General features: G+C 36.8%; 11 protein-coding genes across 11 annotated transcripts; 4 read left to right on the top strand and 7 right to left on the bottom strand.

Moving 5' to 3' along the window:
* Positions 1–1,626: 1,626 nt before the first annotated feature.
* Positions 1,627–1,977, bottom strand: LOC125780045 (histone H4). Its single transcript, XM_049461552.1, has one exon. It carries the CDS (start codon positions 1,936–1,938, stop codon positions 1,627–1,629), a length of 312 nt encoding a protein of 103 aa, XP_049317509.1. The 5' UTR covers positions 1,939–1,977.
* A 289-nt stretch (positions 1,978–2,266) lies between these two features.
* LOC125780040 (histone H3) lies at positions 2,267–2,677 on the top strand. The gene has a single exon (XM_049461547.1). The coding sequence runs from the start codon at positions 2,267–2,269 to the stop codon at positions 2,675–2,677; it is 411 nt and encodes a 136-aa protein (XP_049317504.1).
* Positions 2,678–3,166: 489 nt separating this feature from the next.
* Positions 3,167–3,635, bottom strand: LOC125780042 (histone H2A). The gene has a single exon (XM_049461549.1). The coding sequence runs from the start codon at positions 3,576–3,578 to the stop codon at positions 3,204–3,206; it is 375 nt and encodes a 124-aa protein (XP_049317506.1). The 5' UTR covers positions 3,579–3,635; the 3' UTR covers positions 3,167–3,203.
* A 4,665-nt stretch (positions 3,636–8,300) lies between these two features.
* Positions 8,301–8,777, top strand: LOC125780044 (histone H2B). Its single transcript, XM_049461551.1, has one exon. It carries the CDS (start codon positions 8,360–8,362, stop codon positions 8,729–8,731), a length of 372 nt encoding a protein of 123 aa, XP_049317508.1. The 5' UTR covers positions 8,301–8,359; the 3' UTR covers positions 8,732–8,777.
* An 896-nt stretch (positions 8,778–9,673) lies between these two features.
* LOC125780039 (histone H1-like) lies at positions 9,674–10,447 on the bottom strand. The gene has a single exon (XM_049461546.1). It carries the CDS (start codon positions 10,417–10,419, stop codon positions 9,697–9,699), a length of 723 nt encoding a protein of 240 aa, XP_049317503.1. The 5' UTR covers positions 10,420–10,447; the 3' UTR covers positions 9,674–9,696.
* A 1,010-nt stretch (positions 10,448–11,457) lies between these two features.
* On the bottom strand, positions 11,458–11,808 carry LOC125780046 (histone H4). Its single transcript, XM_049461553.1, has one exon. The coding sequence runs from the start codon at positions 11,767–11,769 to the stop codon at positions 11,458–11,460; it is 312 nt and encodes a 103-aa protein (XP_049317510.1). The 5' UTR covers positions 11,770–11,808.
* Positions 11,809–12,097: 289 nt separating this feature from the next.
* LOC125780041 (histone H3) lies at positions 12,098–12,508 on the top strand. Its single transcript, XM_049461548.1, has one exon. The coding sequence runs from the start codon at positions 12,098–12,100 to the stop codon at positions 12,506–12,508; it is 411 nt and encodes a 136-aa protein (XP_049317505.1).
* Positions 12,509–12,997: 489 nt separating this feature from the next.
* Positions 12,998–13,466, bottom strand: LOC125780043 (histone H2A). The gene has a single exon (XM_049461550.1). The coding sequence runs from the start codon at positions 13,407–13,409 to the stop codon at positions 13,035–13,037; it is 375 nt and encodes a 124-aa protein (XP_049317507.1). The 5' UTR covers positions 13,410–13,466; the 3' UTR covers positions 12,998–13,034.
* Positions 13,467–13,664: 198 nt separating this feature from the next.
* On the top strand, positions 13,665–14,355 carry LOC125780036 (histone H2B). Its single transcript, XM_049461543.1, has one exon. The coding sequence runs from the start codon at positions 13,709–13,711 to the stop codon at positions 14,078–14,080; it is 372 nt and encodes a 123-aa protein (XP_049317500.1). The 5' UTR covers positions 13,665–13,708; the 3' UTR covers positions 14,081–14,355.
* A 666-nt stretch (positions 14,356–15,021) lies between these two features.
* Positions 15,022–15,795, bottom strand: LOC125780079 (histone H1-like). Its single transcript, XM_049461587.1, has one exon. The coding sequence runs from the start codon at positions 15,765–15,767 to the stop codon at positions 15,045–15,047; it is 723 nt and encodes a 240-aa protein (XP_049317544.1). The 5' UTR covers positions 15,768–15,795; the 3' UTR covers positions 15,022–15,044.
* Positions 15,796–16,805: 1,010 nt separating this feature from the next.
* On the bottom strand, positions 16,806–17,156 carry LOC125780067 (histone H4). The gene has a single exon (XM_049461575.1). It carries the CDS (start codon positions 17,115–17,117, stop codon positions 16,806–16,808), a length of 312 nt encoding a protein of 103 aa, XP_049317532.1. The 5' UTR covers positions 17,118–17,156.
* Positions 17,157–17,228: the final 72 nt, after the last annotated feature.

Raw genomic sequence — 17,228 nt, 5'->3', positions numbered from 1 at the left:
TTCAGACATCGCGGCATAAAGGCTGCTCCTTTTCGTGCTCGATTCTCCTTTCACTGGTCTTTTCCAAGATTTGGCGCATGGTGAATATCTGGTCGGTTGTTGATTTGCCAGGTCTAAAGCCACACTGATAAGGTCCAATCAATTGTTGACGGTGGGCTTTAATCTTTCACACAATACGCTCGATAGAACCTTATATGCGATATTAAGGAGGCTAATCCCATGGTATGTAGTTGGCGCAGATTGTGGGGTCTTCCTTTTTATGGATTGGGCATAGCACACTTAAATTCCAATCGTTGGGCATGCTTTCGTCCGACCATATTTTACAAAGAAGCTGATGCATGCTCCTTATCAGCTCTTCGCCGCCGTTTTTGAATAGCTCGGCCGGCAATCCGTCAGCCCCTGCCGCTTTGTTGTTCTTCAGGCGGACAATTGCTATTCGAACTTCTTCATGGTCGGGTAATGGAACGTCTGCTCCATCGTCATCGATTGGGGAATCGGGTTCGCCTTCTCCTGGCGTTGTGCGTTCACTGCCATTCAGCAGGCTGGAGAAGTGTTCCCTCCATAATTTAAGTATGCTCTGGGCATCGGTGACTAGATCCCCTTTGGGGGTTCTACAAGACTATGCTCCGGTCTTAAAACCTTCTGTAAGCCTCCGCATTTTTTCGTAGAATTTTCGAGCATTACCCCTGTCGGCCAGCTTATCAAGCTCTTCGTACTTTCGCATTTCGGCCTCTTTCTTTTTCTGTCTTCCAACGGACAAACTTTTAAGTTTATTTAATTTACTAAAAATCAAATATTTAATATAACAAACCATTTTATACGCAGTTTGATAGCCTAAATGTGTTGCTTTAATATTTTAATGCTCATATTTCTTTACGGTATATATTTTTCATTTAAAATGAATTTTTGTTCAAACTTTGCTCTCTAAAAGTCAAAATTTCCCTCTTTAAATTTAATTTTCTCAATTATTTTTAAATCAAACCTTAAATTTATTTTACAAATTTAAAATAATTTATATTAGCAATAATCTAAAGAAGTAATAAAATGTTTTCATTAAGAAATAAATATAAATAAAAATTAAAAAAATAACTTGAGGTTATTTGTTAGGGCCCTTGTGCGGTTATTCATTAACTATCAAGAGTATGTAAATGAAAAAGTCAAATTTAAACTTAAATGAAGTAAAATAATAGTATGTAAACAAAAAGCGGTTTTATGCGATCAATTCAAAATTTGTTAATATATTGTCGGATAAATTTCTACTCAAATCCTACATTAGTAATAATTTTATACTAAACTTACTTACCATACATACATATATACATCCATACACACATAGGTCCGTAGATAATGTAATTTTTATATCTACTCATATTCCGTTCCAACATACTTCCTCATAAATAATGTGAATGCAATATATACATATACATACGTATTTGGATATTTGATAAATAATATTAAATTGGAATGAATGCTAACTACAGGCAAATTAAGAATTGTGACAAAATTACTTTTAGATATGAATTTGTTATTTTTCGGTTAATTTATCATTATTTTGAATCTTCGTTTAATGAATATCGTGGTCCTGAAAAGGACCGTTTTGTTTTTTATATTTGATAGTAAAATTGTTTAACCGCCGAATCCATACAAGGTACGTCCTTGTCTCTTCAAAGCATATACAACATCCATTGCTGTAACTGTCTTCCTTTTAGCGTGTTCAGTATAGGTAACTGCATCACGGATAACATTCTCCAAAAATACTTTTAAGACTCCACGAGTTTCTTCATATATCAAACCAGATATACGTTTTACACCTCCACGACGAGCCAAACGCCGAATAGCAGGCTTAGTGATTCCCTGGATGTTATCACGTAAAACTTTACGATGACGCTTAGCACCACCTTTACCCAAGCCTTTTCCACCTTTGCCGCGACCAGTCATTTTTAACTTTTTAACTTTTACACTTTAACACTTTAACACTTTTACCAGCCGATCACTGCACGCTCTATAGATTTCTGAAGAACTAAATTATTGCACGTGTATTTATACAAAAGTCAACAACTAACAATGTGACTTACCTATATACAGAAAATTTCATCTCTTTCTAACACATGAATATAGTTAAGACTCCATCCACCCTGAAAATATGAACTTTTGAAACGTTATGAAGTATTTTATTACTTGTGCACAAATTATTAGTGTATGGTAAGATATATTAGTGCAGTGACTTTTCAGTTAAGGTGGAAATTAAATAAGTGCAGTGAAAAAAATGGCTCGTACAAAACAAACAGCCCGTAAATCGACTGGTGGTAAAGCACCACGCAAACAATTGGCAACCAAAGCAGCTCGTAAAAGTGCTCCGGCAACTGGTGGTGTAAAGAAACCTCATCGCTATCGCCCCGGTACAGTGGCATTACGTGAAATTCGTCGTTACCAAAAAAGTACTGAATTATTAATCCGAAAATTGCCATTCCAACGTTTGGTTCGAGAAATTGCTCAAGATTTCAAAACAGATTTACGTTTCCAAAGTTCTGCTGTTATGGCTCTACAGGAAGCAAGTGAAGCATATTTGGTTGGTCTGTTTGAGGATACAAATTTGTGCGCCATTCATGCAAAGCGTGTCACAATTATGCCAAAAGATATTCAATTGGCCAGACGTATTCGTGGAGAACGTGCTTAATTGAATTGAAGAAGATAAATATCCAAACGGTCCTTTTCAGGACCACAATTTCTCAACGAAAGATCAAAATTTTACATATAATGATAAAAATAAATACTCAAACGGTCCTTTTCAGGACCACAATTTCTCAACAAAAGATTAAAACTTTAAATCTAATGATATACTATATATTGTAGATAGAAATAAATTTACAAATTAAATTCCGCTTATAATCCACGGAACTGTACATGTGTACCACCACCTACTTTTTTTCGCTATTATTTACCTACTGTATTCTACCGTAAGTTGTCTCTGCAGATGACTTTACTTATACATTCATGAGTATGAATCTAATATTTGTTGTTATATGTGTATCGTATGTAACCAGTTTTATATAACGAATCAAGTTTTATTACTAATACATATGTAGTTTTTATGAAAGTAATATCAACCTCTTTGAATATAAATACTTTGTCGTCCTGAAAAGGACGGTTTTATTCTTTTTTTAGATAATATGTTAATAGTAAGACTTTTCGAGACCAGAAATTTATGCTTTTTTCTCAGTCTTCTTTGGTAAAAGTACAGCTTGAATATTTGGCAAAACACCACCTTGAGCAATAGTGACTCCAGATAATAGTTTATTCAATTCTTCATCATTACGGATGGCCAATTGTAAATGACGTGGAATAATTCTTGTCTTTTTGTTATCACGGGCAGCATTACCAGCCAATTCAAGAACTTCAGCTGCCAAATATTCCATAACAGCAGCTAAATATACGGGAGCACCAGCACCAACACGTTCAGCATAATTGCCTTTGCGCAACAAACGGTGTATACGGCCGACAGGAAATTGAAGCCCAGCACGATTTGAACGCGACTTTGCCTTGCCTTTCACTTTACCACCTTTACCACGTCCAGACATTTTTTAATATAATTTATTTAACACACGAAAAGGAAATATGAATCACTATAAGCTTGCACAACGTACACTGCACAATTCACTCACTTTATGTAAACTCTCCCAACATACTAACGCTGCTTATATACTTTTTCATTTCGTAGTCAAGGTAAATTGACATGACTTCGTGACTCTTCGTGCACCTTTCAACGACTTCTCGAATAGTTTATATGGAAAAATGTACTTTAAAGCAACTGCTTTATTGTGAGTATACAGTCTACGAACAGCAGACAGCAACGCGAACGGACGTGTAGTAGCGCAAGCAAACGCAAACAAACGCAAAACGTAAAGCTTAGCAAGGCCGTATGCCTGCTTAGCTACACAAATCGATACAGCAACAGTGCAGTGAAACTACAAAACAACAGTGCAGTGAAACATTACAGTGCAGTTAGTGATCAGTGCAGTGCACAGTGTATAAAGTGAAAAAGTGACACAAAAAACATTGAAAGGGGAAAACATTGCGAGTTGCAAAAACTCAGCAATGAATTTCCCAAACCCTGAATCCTTGAGCGAGGTCGAGCTTACCGCCCTCGTTAAAGACCTCCGTGGGTATCTGCTCAGAGTAGAGCACTTACTCAGTAAGCATAACCCCATCTCCACAATCCCCAACGATATCCCAAACGACAATGACAATGACAACGACGCTACTACCTCAAACTCTCCCGAAAATGCTCAAATGAGCATCGATCCGCCCGATGACACCGTGTTCATCGAAGTCCGCCGCCGGAAAAAACCCAAACGGGAAAACCCCAAACGGGAAGAACCCAAACGGGAAATCCCAAAACGGCGCCGCACCACATCCCCTCCTGAAACCATCAAAATTGATGACTTTCTCTCATCATCCTCTTCCGATGAGAGCGAAGACCTAACCCCTCCTAAGGAAAGAAACCCTCCTCCTATTCGAATCCTCAAGAAGGAATCATGGGAGAAAGTGAGTTCTGGTCTGCGCAAAGCAGACATTCACATCCGATCGGCTAAAGTTGTATCTGAAGCCATCATCGTGTACCCGGAAACCGTTGACGGTTTCCGGGAACTTACCTCCGCCTTAGAAAGGCATGAAATCCCGTACACGACAAATCAGCTCCATCAAGACAAGGACCTGATTGTCGTGATCAGAGGCGTCCTCGAATGCCTCGACGACGAAACCGTCCTCAATGAACTGAGGATGAAAAATGCAGCGGTGAAGAGTATTCATCGCATGCGCAGGGGCCCAAAAATATGGCCCCTAATAACCGTCAACCTTGACCCTTCGCACTCCTCAGCGAAGGCGATTTTTGACCTAAAGACAATCGCTGGCCTCAGCGTCAGAGTAGAGGCAAAGCGTAAGTCGAAGGTAATTCCACAATGCCTCCGGTGTCTCAACTTCGCCCACACAGCAAACTACTGTTTCGCTCCCTGGGCCTGCGCCTTCTGCGGTCGCTCCCACGCCACGGCTTCCTGCGCTCTCAAAGAGCAGAAAAACGCGAAGCCCACCTGCATTCACTGCAAGGGCCCACATCGCGCCACTTATCGGGGTTGCCCTAAAGCCCCACAAAAACACCAACCCGGACCTCCAAAAAAGGTCCAAAAGACCCCCAAAGCTCTCCCACAAAGAGCTACCCGCCCCCCGGCACAGACCACACCACAACCTCAACCCCAACCCCAACCACGAGCCCAAGGGCCAACTCGCTCATACGCCGAGGTTGCCAAAAACGCATATAAAAACCCAACGCCTAATCCTGTCCCAAACATTGCCCACCTAGAGAAGCTTTTTCGGGACTTCCTGTCCACAGTCTTCAGGAACTAAAAGCGGCCTGATAATCCTAAATTGGAACGCCAACGGGCTTTGCACTCCCAAAAAGACCGAGCTCATCCAGCTCATAAAAGAAAAATCCATTGATGTCGTCTGCATCACCGAAACCCACCTAAACCCCAAAAAATCCCTTTATATCCCGAACTTCACAATCTACAGAAACGACCGCCCAGATTCCAAAGGGGGCGGTGTCGCCATCTGTGTGAAGAGCTCTATCCACCACCTAGCCGCCAACACTGGCCCCTCAACACTCGAGGCTGTAGGAATTGACGTATTCCTCAACTCAAGCAGGCACAGGATCATCACTGTGTATATCCCTCCTGACAAAAGTCCTCTCAACATTTCATCCCTCTTCAACTCCTCCACCCCTACCATTATCGCAGGCGATTTCAACTCTAAATATAGGATTTGGAACCGTTCTACGAATAATGCTAACGGGTTAACCCTCTGGAGAATGTCTCTCCAGCACAACTTCAACATCGAAGCTCCCTCCGAACCGACCTACCACCCTACAAGTCCCAGATTCCAAGCAAGCACTTTGGACTTATTCCTTACAAAAAATGTGACCCTCAACAGAGACCCCTGGACCCTCCCTGAGCTCAGTTCAGACCACTCCCCGGTCTACCTGGAGCTCGCAAATCGCCCCCTACTTTCTCCTCGGTTAAAGACCAAAACCGACTTCCTCCACCTGAAATTCTTGCTGGAAACCTCCGCTTTCACCTGCACCCAAATCAACTCCATAGCTGAGCTTGATAAAGCGGTCACAGATCTAACGGAGGAAATCCAAAGGGCAATAATTTCAGCCACCTCCTCAATAGAACCTACCACTAACCCAAATAACCTTCCCCCACGTATCCGCGCACTCATCGCCAGGAAAAACAAAATCCGCAAACTCTGGCAAAAACACAGACTTCCCCAACTACGCCAAACTCTAAATTCCACTCAAAGGGAATTAAAGGTTCTCCTCCTCCAAAGAAGTTCTGAAGACTTCAATTCCTTTATCGCTGAAGCCGAACAGCATCCTAAAAGTTGCTGGAAGGTTATCAGATCCTTAAGAAACCGCAAACCCCACCCCCCAGCCCTAATTAAAGACGGAATCTCTTACCCACAGGACAAGGACAAAGCCAACATCTTTGCCCAATCCCTTAAAAATCAATGCTCTCCCTTTCCAAGCTCCCAAAAATTCTCTTCTTTTCACGAAGAAGTATCAGAAACTGTCCGGGGCACAACCTTCCAGACGGTCGAGTTTCAGCCCACCTCCCCCAAAGAAGTCTCTGAGGCTATCCGCTCCCTCAAAAACCGGAAAGCTCCAGGTCACGACAGTATCGGTAACGGCATCTTAAAAATCCTACCGCGCAAACACCTTGTTGCCCTAAACAACATCATAAATGCCATGATGCGTTTCCAACATTTTCCCCCGGCCTGGAAAGCCGCTACAGTCGTCTTTCTTCCCAAACAGGGAAAACCACTAAGCGATCCGGCAAGCCATCGCCCCATCAGCCTACTCTGCACCCTCAGCAAAGTAGCAGAAAGTATAATTCTCTCCCGACTAGAGAAATTTGTTACAGAAAACTCAATTCTTCCCGACTTCCAACATGGATTTCGAAAGCAACATGGCACCGCACACCAACTTCTGCGGGTCTCCGAATTTGTTGCTAACAACCTCAACAAAGGAAGACACATTCCTATGCTCCTGCTTGACTGCAAACAAGCATTCGATCGGGTCTGGCATGATGGGCTTATTTATAAGCTTATAAAGCTAAACTTCCCACATTACCTCATTGGCTTAGTAAAATCTTTCTTGTCTGACCGGAAAATCACTGCTCGGGTGAATAGTGAGCTCTCTGAAGCTCACCCGATCACGGCAGGAGTCCCTCAGGGCTCCAAACTCTCCCCAGTGCTGTTCAACATTTACTGTTACGACATCCCAACCGAGGAGAAAATTCTCACAGCCCAATATGCGGATGATGTCGCCTTCTTGTACGCCTCCCGTACAATTAACTTCAGCACATCCGCCCTCAACAAATTCATCCCCACTGTCCTCGACTGGTACTGGATGTGGAGATTCGATATCAACACAACCAAATCAGAGGCAATCTTCTTTTCACGGAGGAAACGAATTCCACCAAAAATCTTGGTAAACAGGTTCCCCATCAAATGGAGCCCCTCCGCGAAATACCTCGGTGTTGTCTTCGACAGGCGGCTAACCTGGACGAAACAAATCACAGCAGTCCGAGGTAAAGCCAATGGCGCCTTCAGCGCATTAAAACCCTTTTTTACCAATAAAAAGGTTTCCCAAAGCACCAAAAAGCGAGCTTTCAATGCTATCATTAGAAGCATCTGCTCCTACGCCATCCCTATTTGGGGCTCTGCCTCACCCAGACAAGTGTCCAGGCTTCAATCCACATACATGCGTCTACTAAGATCTGCTCTTAACTTCCCGTGGTATGTTAGAAACAAACAGATCCTAGAGGAAACAAATCTTCCTTCCATTCAATCGGCAGCCATTACCTACGCTGCAAATCTCCGGGCGTCAGTAGCTACCCACGCCAACCCCAGCATCAACTGTCTTGCCACTCTCAGGTGCAAGAAAACCGACCGTTTCAGAAGGCCATGCATCCTAACAAATCCTTCCGCTCCCACCTAACCAAAAATTCGAGCTTCGCTTATTAGCGTCAGATTCTTTTGAGGGCCACTACCGCTCACAAATGAATCTTCCTCCTTCTCCCCCAAATTACATTCTAGGTTCATAACCATATGGTTGGCAACCGGTGTGGGGGGGTTTTAGTCGGTAGGCGCATCAAGCGAATCCGACACTACCCGCCAGGGTGTCTTTAGAAGATTTCCCCCCCACATCTCTTCAAAAAAAAAAAAAAAAAAAAAAAAAAAAAAATGTGAGTATAGAATTTATTTCGAAAAGTGTTAGTGGAAAAGTGAAGTGAGAAAAAAAAACATGCCTCCTAAAACTAGTGGAAAAGCAGCAAAGAAGGCTGGTAAGGCCCAAAAAAATATTACCAAAAACGACAAGAAGAAGAAGCGTAAGAGGAAGGAAAGTTATGCTATTTACATTTATAAAGTGTTGAAGCAAGTACATCCTGATACTGGTATTTCATCAAAAGCCATGAGTATCATGAACAGTTTTGTGAATGATATTTTTGAGCGTATCGCTGCTGAAGCATCGCGTTTAGCTCATTACAATAAACGTTCAACTATCACTAGTCGCGAAATCCAAACTGCTGTACGTTTACTTTTGCCTGGTGAATTAGCCAAACATGCTGTGAGCGAAGGTACCAAAGCTGTCACTAAATACACAAGTTCCAAGTAATTTGTTCAAATGATAAAAAAAAAATAGCAAAAAGGCCCTTTTCAGGGCCACAACATATAAATTAACAAAGAGATGATATATGAGTATACAAACACAGTATATGTACTAGTAGATTTGGCCATGCGTTGCTGTGGCAATAGTAATACTATGATAATAAACTATTGAATATAGAGTAAGTGTGGGTAATATGGTACTCCTGTGTTTTTTTGCAAAACTATTTAGTATAGGGTAATCCTAATTAGGAGCTGTGAAATTTCAAAGAAAAGAAAAAAAAATAAAATAAATATCTAATTGTCACCCTTTGTAAACGTTCATTACTCACTTATTTATAATTTATTATGCGGGTAACATTATACCATATTAACCTAACCATTTATACCATATTACCCGCGCGTTTTTCATAATGGCAATTTCTGACTTCTTTCACATTTTTAATCACAAATTTTATACCATATAATATTATGCATTTTAAGTAAAGGGCTATATTTGCCAATATTAAAATACTAGAAACAATTCAGTTTTGAAGGTTTTTTACAAATGTTTTCGCAGTTATAGCCTAAATACAAATTGGTATACCATATTACCCACACTTAATCTAGTGAAAATATCTAAATAAAGGATAAAAATCCAAGTACTAATGATTATGTTTACAAATACATAAATAAATACATTTTTTATTTATGAATTATTTTACTTATAATGTAATTGAGATATAAACATGACATGTAATTTTTATTGTATACATACATATATTTATCCTATACATTGAATGATATATATGAAAACACATAATACATACATATGTATGTGCACAATCATCATCAATTCATTTAATAATTAAAATTATTTTAATGTTCTTGCTAAAAATTCATTTTTGATCGATATGTTAAACATTTTTGTAGCCCTGAAAAGGGCTTATTTTATTTCTTATTTGCCACATAGTTTTTTTTTCTTCTACCTGGGCTTTACTTTTTAGATGGCGCTTTTTTGGCGACTGGCTTTTTATTGACCGCGGCTTTCTTGGTTTTAACACTAGGTGTTTTTGCTTTTAACGTCTTTGCTTTATTTGGAGTCGATTTAGCTTTAGCTGGTTTGGCTTTAACAGATCCAGTCTTTTTTGCATCCTTCGCTTTAGCCTTTTCACTTTTTTTCTTCTCTGCTGTTTTCTTGCTAGCAACACTTTTCTTCACTTTTTTCTCGCCACTTGCTTTCTTACCGCCAACTGCTGCCTTCTTCTTTGACGCCACACCATCTGTCGATTTCTTTTTGGGCTTCTTCTCAATGGATTTCACCGCTTTTGACTTCGATTTACCTTCACCGGATTTACTTGATTTATTGGCAGCCACTGATAATTTAAAAGAACCAGATGCACCCTTTCCTTTGGTTTGAATTAATTTACCACTAGTAACAGCAGATTTCAAATAACGCTTGATAAATGGTGCTAATTTTTGAGCATCACATTTGTATGTAGCACTAATGTACTTTTTAATAGCCAAAAGTGATGAGCCACCACGTTCTTTTAAATTCTTAATTGATGCATCAACCATTTGTTGAGTTGGTGGATGAGTAGGAGCGACTGAAGGCTTTTTTGGCTTAACTGCTTTTTTAGCAGCAACTTTTTTCTCAGAAATAGCAGAAGATCCGGCTACCGGAGAATTAACATTCGTAACAGCAATTGCTTCAGACATTTTCACTTTTATAAACTTTTATTTTGTATTTATTAAATACACACTTTACGCACTAATTTATAGATGAATTAATACCTTTAAATTGCTATACCTTCTTAAATTGAGAAGCGAGGTGAAAAGATGAGTAACAAAATTGAACGATCCAGTGCAATTTAACATCTCCAACGGACAAACTTTTAAGTTTATTTAATTTACTAAAAATCAAATATTTAATATAACAAACCATTTTATACGCAGTTTGATAGCCTAAATGTGTTGCTTTAATATTTTAATGCTCATATTTCTTTACGGTATATATTTTTCATTTAAAATGAATTTTTGTTCAAACTTTGCTCTCTAAAAGTCAAAATTTCCCTCTTTAAATTTAATTTTCTCAATTATTTTTAAATCAAACCTTAAATTTATTTTACAAATTTAAAATAATTTATATTAGCAATAATCTAAAGAAGTAATAAAATGTTTTCATTAAGAAATAAATATAAATAAAAATTAAAAAAATAACTTGAGGTTATTTGTTAGGGCCCTTGTGCGGTTATTCATTAACTATCAAGAGTATGTAAATGAAAAAGTCAAATTTAAACTTAAATGAAGTAAAATAATAGTATGTAAACAAAAAGCGGTTTTATGCGATCAATTCAAAATTTGTTAATATATTGTCGGATAAATTTCTACTCAAATCCTACATTAGTAATAATTTTATACTAAACTTACTTACCATACATACATATATACATCCATACACACATAGGTCCGTAGATAATGTAATTTTTATATCTACTCATATTCCGTTCCAACATACTTCCTCATAAATAATGTGAATGCAATATATACATATACATACGTATTTGGATATTTGATAAATAATATTAAATTGGAATGAATGCTAACTACAGGCAAATTAAGAATTGTGACAAAATTACTTTTAGATATGAATTTGTTATTTTTCGGTTAATTTATCATTATTTTGAATCTTCGTTTAATGAATATCGTGGTCCTGAAAAGGACCGTTTTGTTTTTTATATTTGATAGTAAAATTGTTTAACCGCCGAATCCATACAAGGTACGTCCTTGTCTCTTCAAAGCATATACAACATCCATTGCTGTAACTGTCTTCCTTTTAGCGTGTTCAGTATAGGTAACTGCATCACGGATAACATTCTCCAAAAATACTTTTAAGACTCCACGAGTTTCTTCATATATCAAACCAGATATACGTTTTACACCTCCACGACGAGCCAAACGCCGAATAGCAGGCTTAGTGATTCCCTGGATGTTATCACGTAAAACTTTACGATGACGCTTAGCACCACCTTTACCCAAGCCTTTTCCACCTTTGCCGCGACCAGTCATTTTTAACTTTTTAACTTTTACACTTTAACACTTTAACACTTTTACCAGCCGATCACTGCACGCTCTATAGATTTCTGAAGAACTAAATTATTGCACGTGTATTTATACAAAAGTCAACAACTAACAATGTGACTTACCTATATACAGAAAATTTCATCTCTTTCTAACACATGAATATAGTTAAGACTCCATCCACCCTGAAAATATGAACTTTTGAAACGTTATGAAGTATTTTATTACTTGTGCACAAATTATTAGTGTATGGTAAGATATATTAGTGCAGTGACTTTTCAGTTAAGGTGGAAATTAAATAAGTGCAGTGAAAAAAATGGCTCGTACAAAACAAACAGCCCGTAAATCGACTGGTGGTAAAGCACCACGCAAACAATTGGCAACCAAAGCAGCTCGTAAAAGTGCTCCGGCAACTGGTGGTGTAAAGAAACCTCATCGCTATCGCCCCGGTACAGTGGCATTACGTGAAATTCGTCGTTACCAAAAAAGTACTGAATTATTAATCCGAAAATTGCCATTCCAACGTTTGGTTCGAGAAATTGCTCAAGATTTCAAAACAGATTTACGTTTCCAAAGTTCTGCTGTTATGGCTCTACAGGAAGCAAGTGAAGCATATTTGGTTGGTCTGTTTGAGGATACAAATTTGTGCGCCATTCATGCAAAGCGTGTCACAATTATGCCAAAAGATATTCAATTGGCCAGACGTATTCGTGGAGAACGTGCTTAATTGAATTGAAGAAGATAAATATCCAAACGGTCCTTTTCAGGACCACAATTTCTCAACGAAAGATCAAAATTTTACATATAATGATAAAAATAAATACTCAAACGGTCCTTTTCAGGACCACAATTTCTCAACAAAAGATTAAAACTTTAAATCTAATGATATACTATATATTGTAGATAGAAATAAATTTACAAATTAAATTCCGCTTATAATCCACGGAACTGTACATGTGTACCACCACCTACTTTTTTTCGCTATTATTTACCTACTGTATTCTACCGTAAGTTGTCTCTGCAGATGACTTTACTTATACATTCATGAGTATGAATCTAATATTTGTTGTTATATGTGTATCGTATGTAACCAGTTTTATATAACGAATCAAGTTTTATTACTAATACATATGTAGTTTTTATGAAAGTAATATCAACCTCTTTGAATATAAATACTTTGTCGTCCTGAAAAGGACGGTTTTATTCTTTTTTTAGATAATATGTTAATAGTAAGACTTTTCGAGACCAGAAATTTATGCTTTTTTCTCAGTCTTCTTTGGTAAAAGTACAGCTTGAATATTTGGCAAAACACCACCTTGAGCAATAGTGACTCCAGATAATAGTTTATTCAATTCTTCATCATTACGGATGGCCAATTGTAAATGACGTGGAATAATTCTTGTCTTTTTGTTATCACGGGCAGCATTACCAGCCAATTCAAGAACTTCAGCTGCCAAATATTCCATAACAGCAGCTAAATATACGGGAGCACCAGCACCAACACGTTCAGCATAATTGCCTTTGCGCAACAAACGGTGTATACGGCCGACAGGAAATTGAAGCCCAGCACGATTTGAACGCGACTTTGCCTTGCCTTTCACTTTACCACCTTTACCACGTCCAGACATTTTTTAATATAATTTATTTAACACACGAAAAGGAAATATGAATCACTATAAGCTTGCACAACGTACACTGCACAATTCACTCACTTTATGTAAACTCTCCCAACATACTAACGCTGCTTATATACTTTTTCATTTCGTAGTCAAGGTAAATTGACATGACTTCGTGACTCTTCGTGCACCTTTCAACGACTTCTCGAATAGTTTATATGGAAAAATGTACTTTAAAGCAACTGCTTTATTGTGAGTATAGAATTTATTTCGAAAAGTGTTAGTGGAAAAGTGAAGTGAGAAAAAAAAACATGCCTCCTAAAACTAGTGGAAAAGCAGCAAAGAAGGCTGGTAAGGCCCAAAAAAATATTACCAAAAACGACAAGAAGAAGAAGCGTAAGAGGAAGGAAAGTTATGCTATTTACATTTATAAAGTGTTGAAGCAAGTACATCCTGATACTGGTATTTCATCAAAAGCCATGAGTATCATGAACAGTTTTGTGAATGATATTTTTGAGCGTATCGCTGCTGAAGCATCGCGTTTAGCTCATTACAATAAACGTTCAACTATCACTAGTCGCGAAATCCAAACTGCTGTACGTTTACTTTTGCCTGGTGAATTAGCCAAACATGCTGTGAGCGAAGGTACCAAAGCTGTCACTAAATACACAAGTTCCAAGTAATTTGTTCAAATGATAAAAAAAAATAGCAAAAAGGCCCTTTTCAGGGCCACAACATATAAATTAACAAAGAGATGATATATGAGTATACAAACACAGTATATGTACTAGTAGATTTGGCCATGCGTTGCTGTGGCAATAGTAATACTATGATAATAAACTATTGAATATAGAGTAAGTGTGGGTAATATGGTACTCCTGTGTTTTTTTGCAAAACTATTTAGTATAGGGTAATCCTAATTAGGAGCTGTGAAATTTCAAAGAAAAGAAAAAAAAATAAAATAAATATCTAATTGTCACCCTTTGTAAACGTTCATTACTCACTTATTTATAATTTATTATGCGGGTAACATTATACCATATTAACCTAACCATTTATACCATATTACCCGCGCGTTTTTCATAATGGCAATTTCTGACTTCTTTCACATTTTTAATCACAAATTTTATACCATATAATATTATGCATTTTAAGTAAAGGGCTATATTTGCCAATATTAAAATACTAGAAACAATTCAGTTTTGAAGGTTTTTTACAAATGTTTTCGCAGTTATAGCCTAAATACAAATTGGTATACCATATTACCCACACTTAATCTAGTGAAAATATCTAAATAAAGGATAAAAATCCAAGTACTAATGATTATGTTTACAAATACATAAATAAATACATTTTTTATTTATGAATTATTTTACTTATAATGTAATTGAGATATAAACATGACATGTAATTTTTATTGTATACATACATATATTTATCCTATACATTGAATGATATATATGAAAACACATAATACATACATATGTATGTGCACAATCATCATCAATTCATTTAATAATTAAAATTATTTTAATGTTCTTGCTAAAAATTCATTTTTGATCGATATGTTAAACATTTTTGTAGCCCTGAAAAGGGCTTATTTTATTTCTTATTTGCCACATAGTTTTTTTTTCTTCTACCTGGGCTTTACTTTTTAGATGGCGCTTTTTTGGCGACTGGCTTTTTATTGACCGCGGCTTTCTTGGTTTTAACACTAGGTGTTTTTGCTTTTAACGTCTTTGCTTTATTTGGAGTCGATTTAGCTTTAGCTGGTTTGGCTTTAACAGATCCAGTCTTTTTTGCATCCTTCGCTTTAGCCTTTTCACTTTTTTTCTTCTCTGCTGTTTTCTTGCTAGCAACACTTTTCTTCACTTTTTTCTCGCCACTTGCTTTCTTACCGCCAACTGCTGCCTTCTTCTTTGACGCCACACCATCTGTCGATTTCTTTTTGGGCTTCTTCTCAATGGATTTCACCGCTTTTGACTTCGATTTACCTTCACCGGATTTACTTGATTTATTGGCAGCCACTGATAATTTAAAAGAACCAGATGCACCCTTTCCTTTGGTTTGAATTAATTTACCACTAGTAACAGCAGATTTCAAATAACGCTTGATAAATGGTGCTAATTTTTGAGCATCACATTTGTATGTAGCACTAATGTACTTTTTAATAGCCAAAAGTGATGAGCCACCACGTTCTTTTAAATTCTTAATTGATGCATCAACCATTTGTTGAGTTGGTGGATGAGTAGGAGCGACTGAAGGCTTTTTTGGCTTAACTGCTTTTTTAGCAGCAACTTTTTTCTCAGAAATAGCAGAAGATCCGGCTACCGGAGAATTAACATTCGTAACAGCAATTGCTTCAGACATTTTCACTTTTATAAACTTTTATTTTGTATTTATTAAATACACACTTTACGCACTAATTTATAGATGAATTAATACCTTTAAATTGCTATACCTTCTTAAATTGAGAAGCGAGGTGAAAAGATGAGTAACAAAATTGAACGATCCAGTGCAATTTAACATCTCCAACGGACAAACTTTTAAGTTTATTTAATTTACTAAAAATCAAATATTTAATATAACAAACCATTTTATACGCAGTTTGATAGCCTAAATGTGTTGCTTTAATATTTTAATGCTCATATTTCTTTACGGTATATATTTTTCATTTAAAATGAATTTTTGTTCAAACTTTGCTCTCTAAAAGTCAAAATTTCCCTCTTTAAATTTAATTTTCTCAATTATTTTTAAATCAAACCTTAAATTTATTTTACAAATTTAAAATAATTTATATTAGCAATAATCTAAAGAAGTAATAAAATGTTTTCATTAAGAAATAAATATAAATAAAAATTAAAAAAATAACTTGAGGTTATTTGTTAGGGCCCTTGTGCGGTTATTCATTAACTATCAAGAGTATGTAAATGAAAAAGTCAAATTTAAACTTAAATGAAGTAAAATAATAGTATGTAAACAAAAAGCGGTTTTATGCGATCAATTCAAAATTTGTTAATATATTGTCGGATAAATTTCTACTCAAATCCTACATTAGTAATAATTTTATACTAAACTTACTTACCATACATACATATATACATCCATACACACATAGGTCCGTAGATAATGTAATTTTTATATCTACTCATATTCCGTTCCAACATACTTCCTCATAAATAATGTGAATGCAATATATACATATACATACGTATTTGGATATTTGATAAATAATATTAAATTGGAATGAATGCTAACTACAGGCAAATTAAGAATTGTGACAAAATTACTTTTAGATATGAATTTGTTATTTTTCGGTTAATTTATCATTATTTTGAATCTTCGTTTAATGAATATCGTGGTCCTGAAAAGGACCGTTTTGTTTTTTATATTTGATAGTAAAATTGTTTAACCGCCGAATCCATACAAGGTACGTCCTTGTCTCTTCAAAGCATATACAACATCCATTGCTGTAACTGTCTTCCTTTTAGCGTGTTCAGTATAGGTAACTGCATCACGGATAACATTCTCCAAAAATACTTTTAAGACTCCACGAGTTTCTTCATATATCAAACCAGATATACGTTTTACACCTCCACGACGAGCCAAACGCCGAATAGCAGGCTTAGTGATTCCCTGGATGTTATCACGTAAAACTTTACGATGACGCTTAGCACCACCTTTACCCAAGCCTTTTCCACCTTTGCCGCGACCAGTCATTTTTAACTTTTTAACTTTTACACTTTAACACTTTAACACTTTTACCAGCCGATCACTGCACGCTCTATAGATTTCTGAAGAACTAAATTATTGCACGTGTATTTATACAAA

This window comes from Bactrocera dorsalis, unplaced genomic scaffold (genome assembly GCF_023373825.1).
Source record: "Bactrocera dorsalis isolate Fly_Bdor unplaced genomic scaffold, ASM2337382v1 BdCtg057, whole genome shotgun sequence".
NCBI classification, from domain to species: Eukaryota; Metazoa; Arthropoda; class Insecta; order Diptera; family Tephritidae; genus Bactrocera; species Bactrocera dorsalis.
Note: the sequence above shows the minus strand (reverse complement) of the source record. Positions and strands in the feature narration are given on the sequence as shown.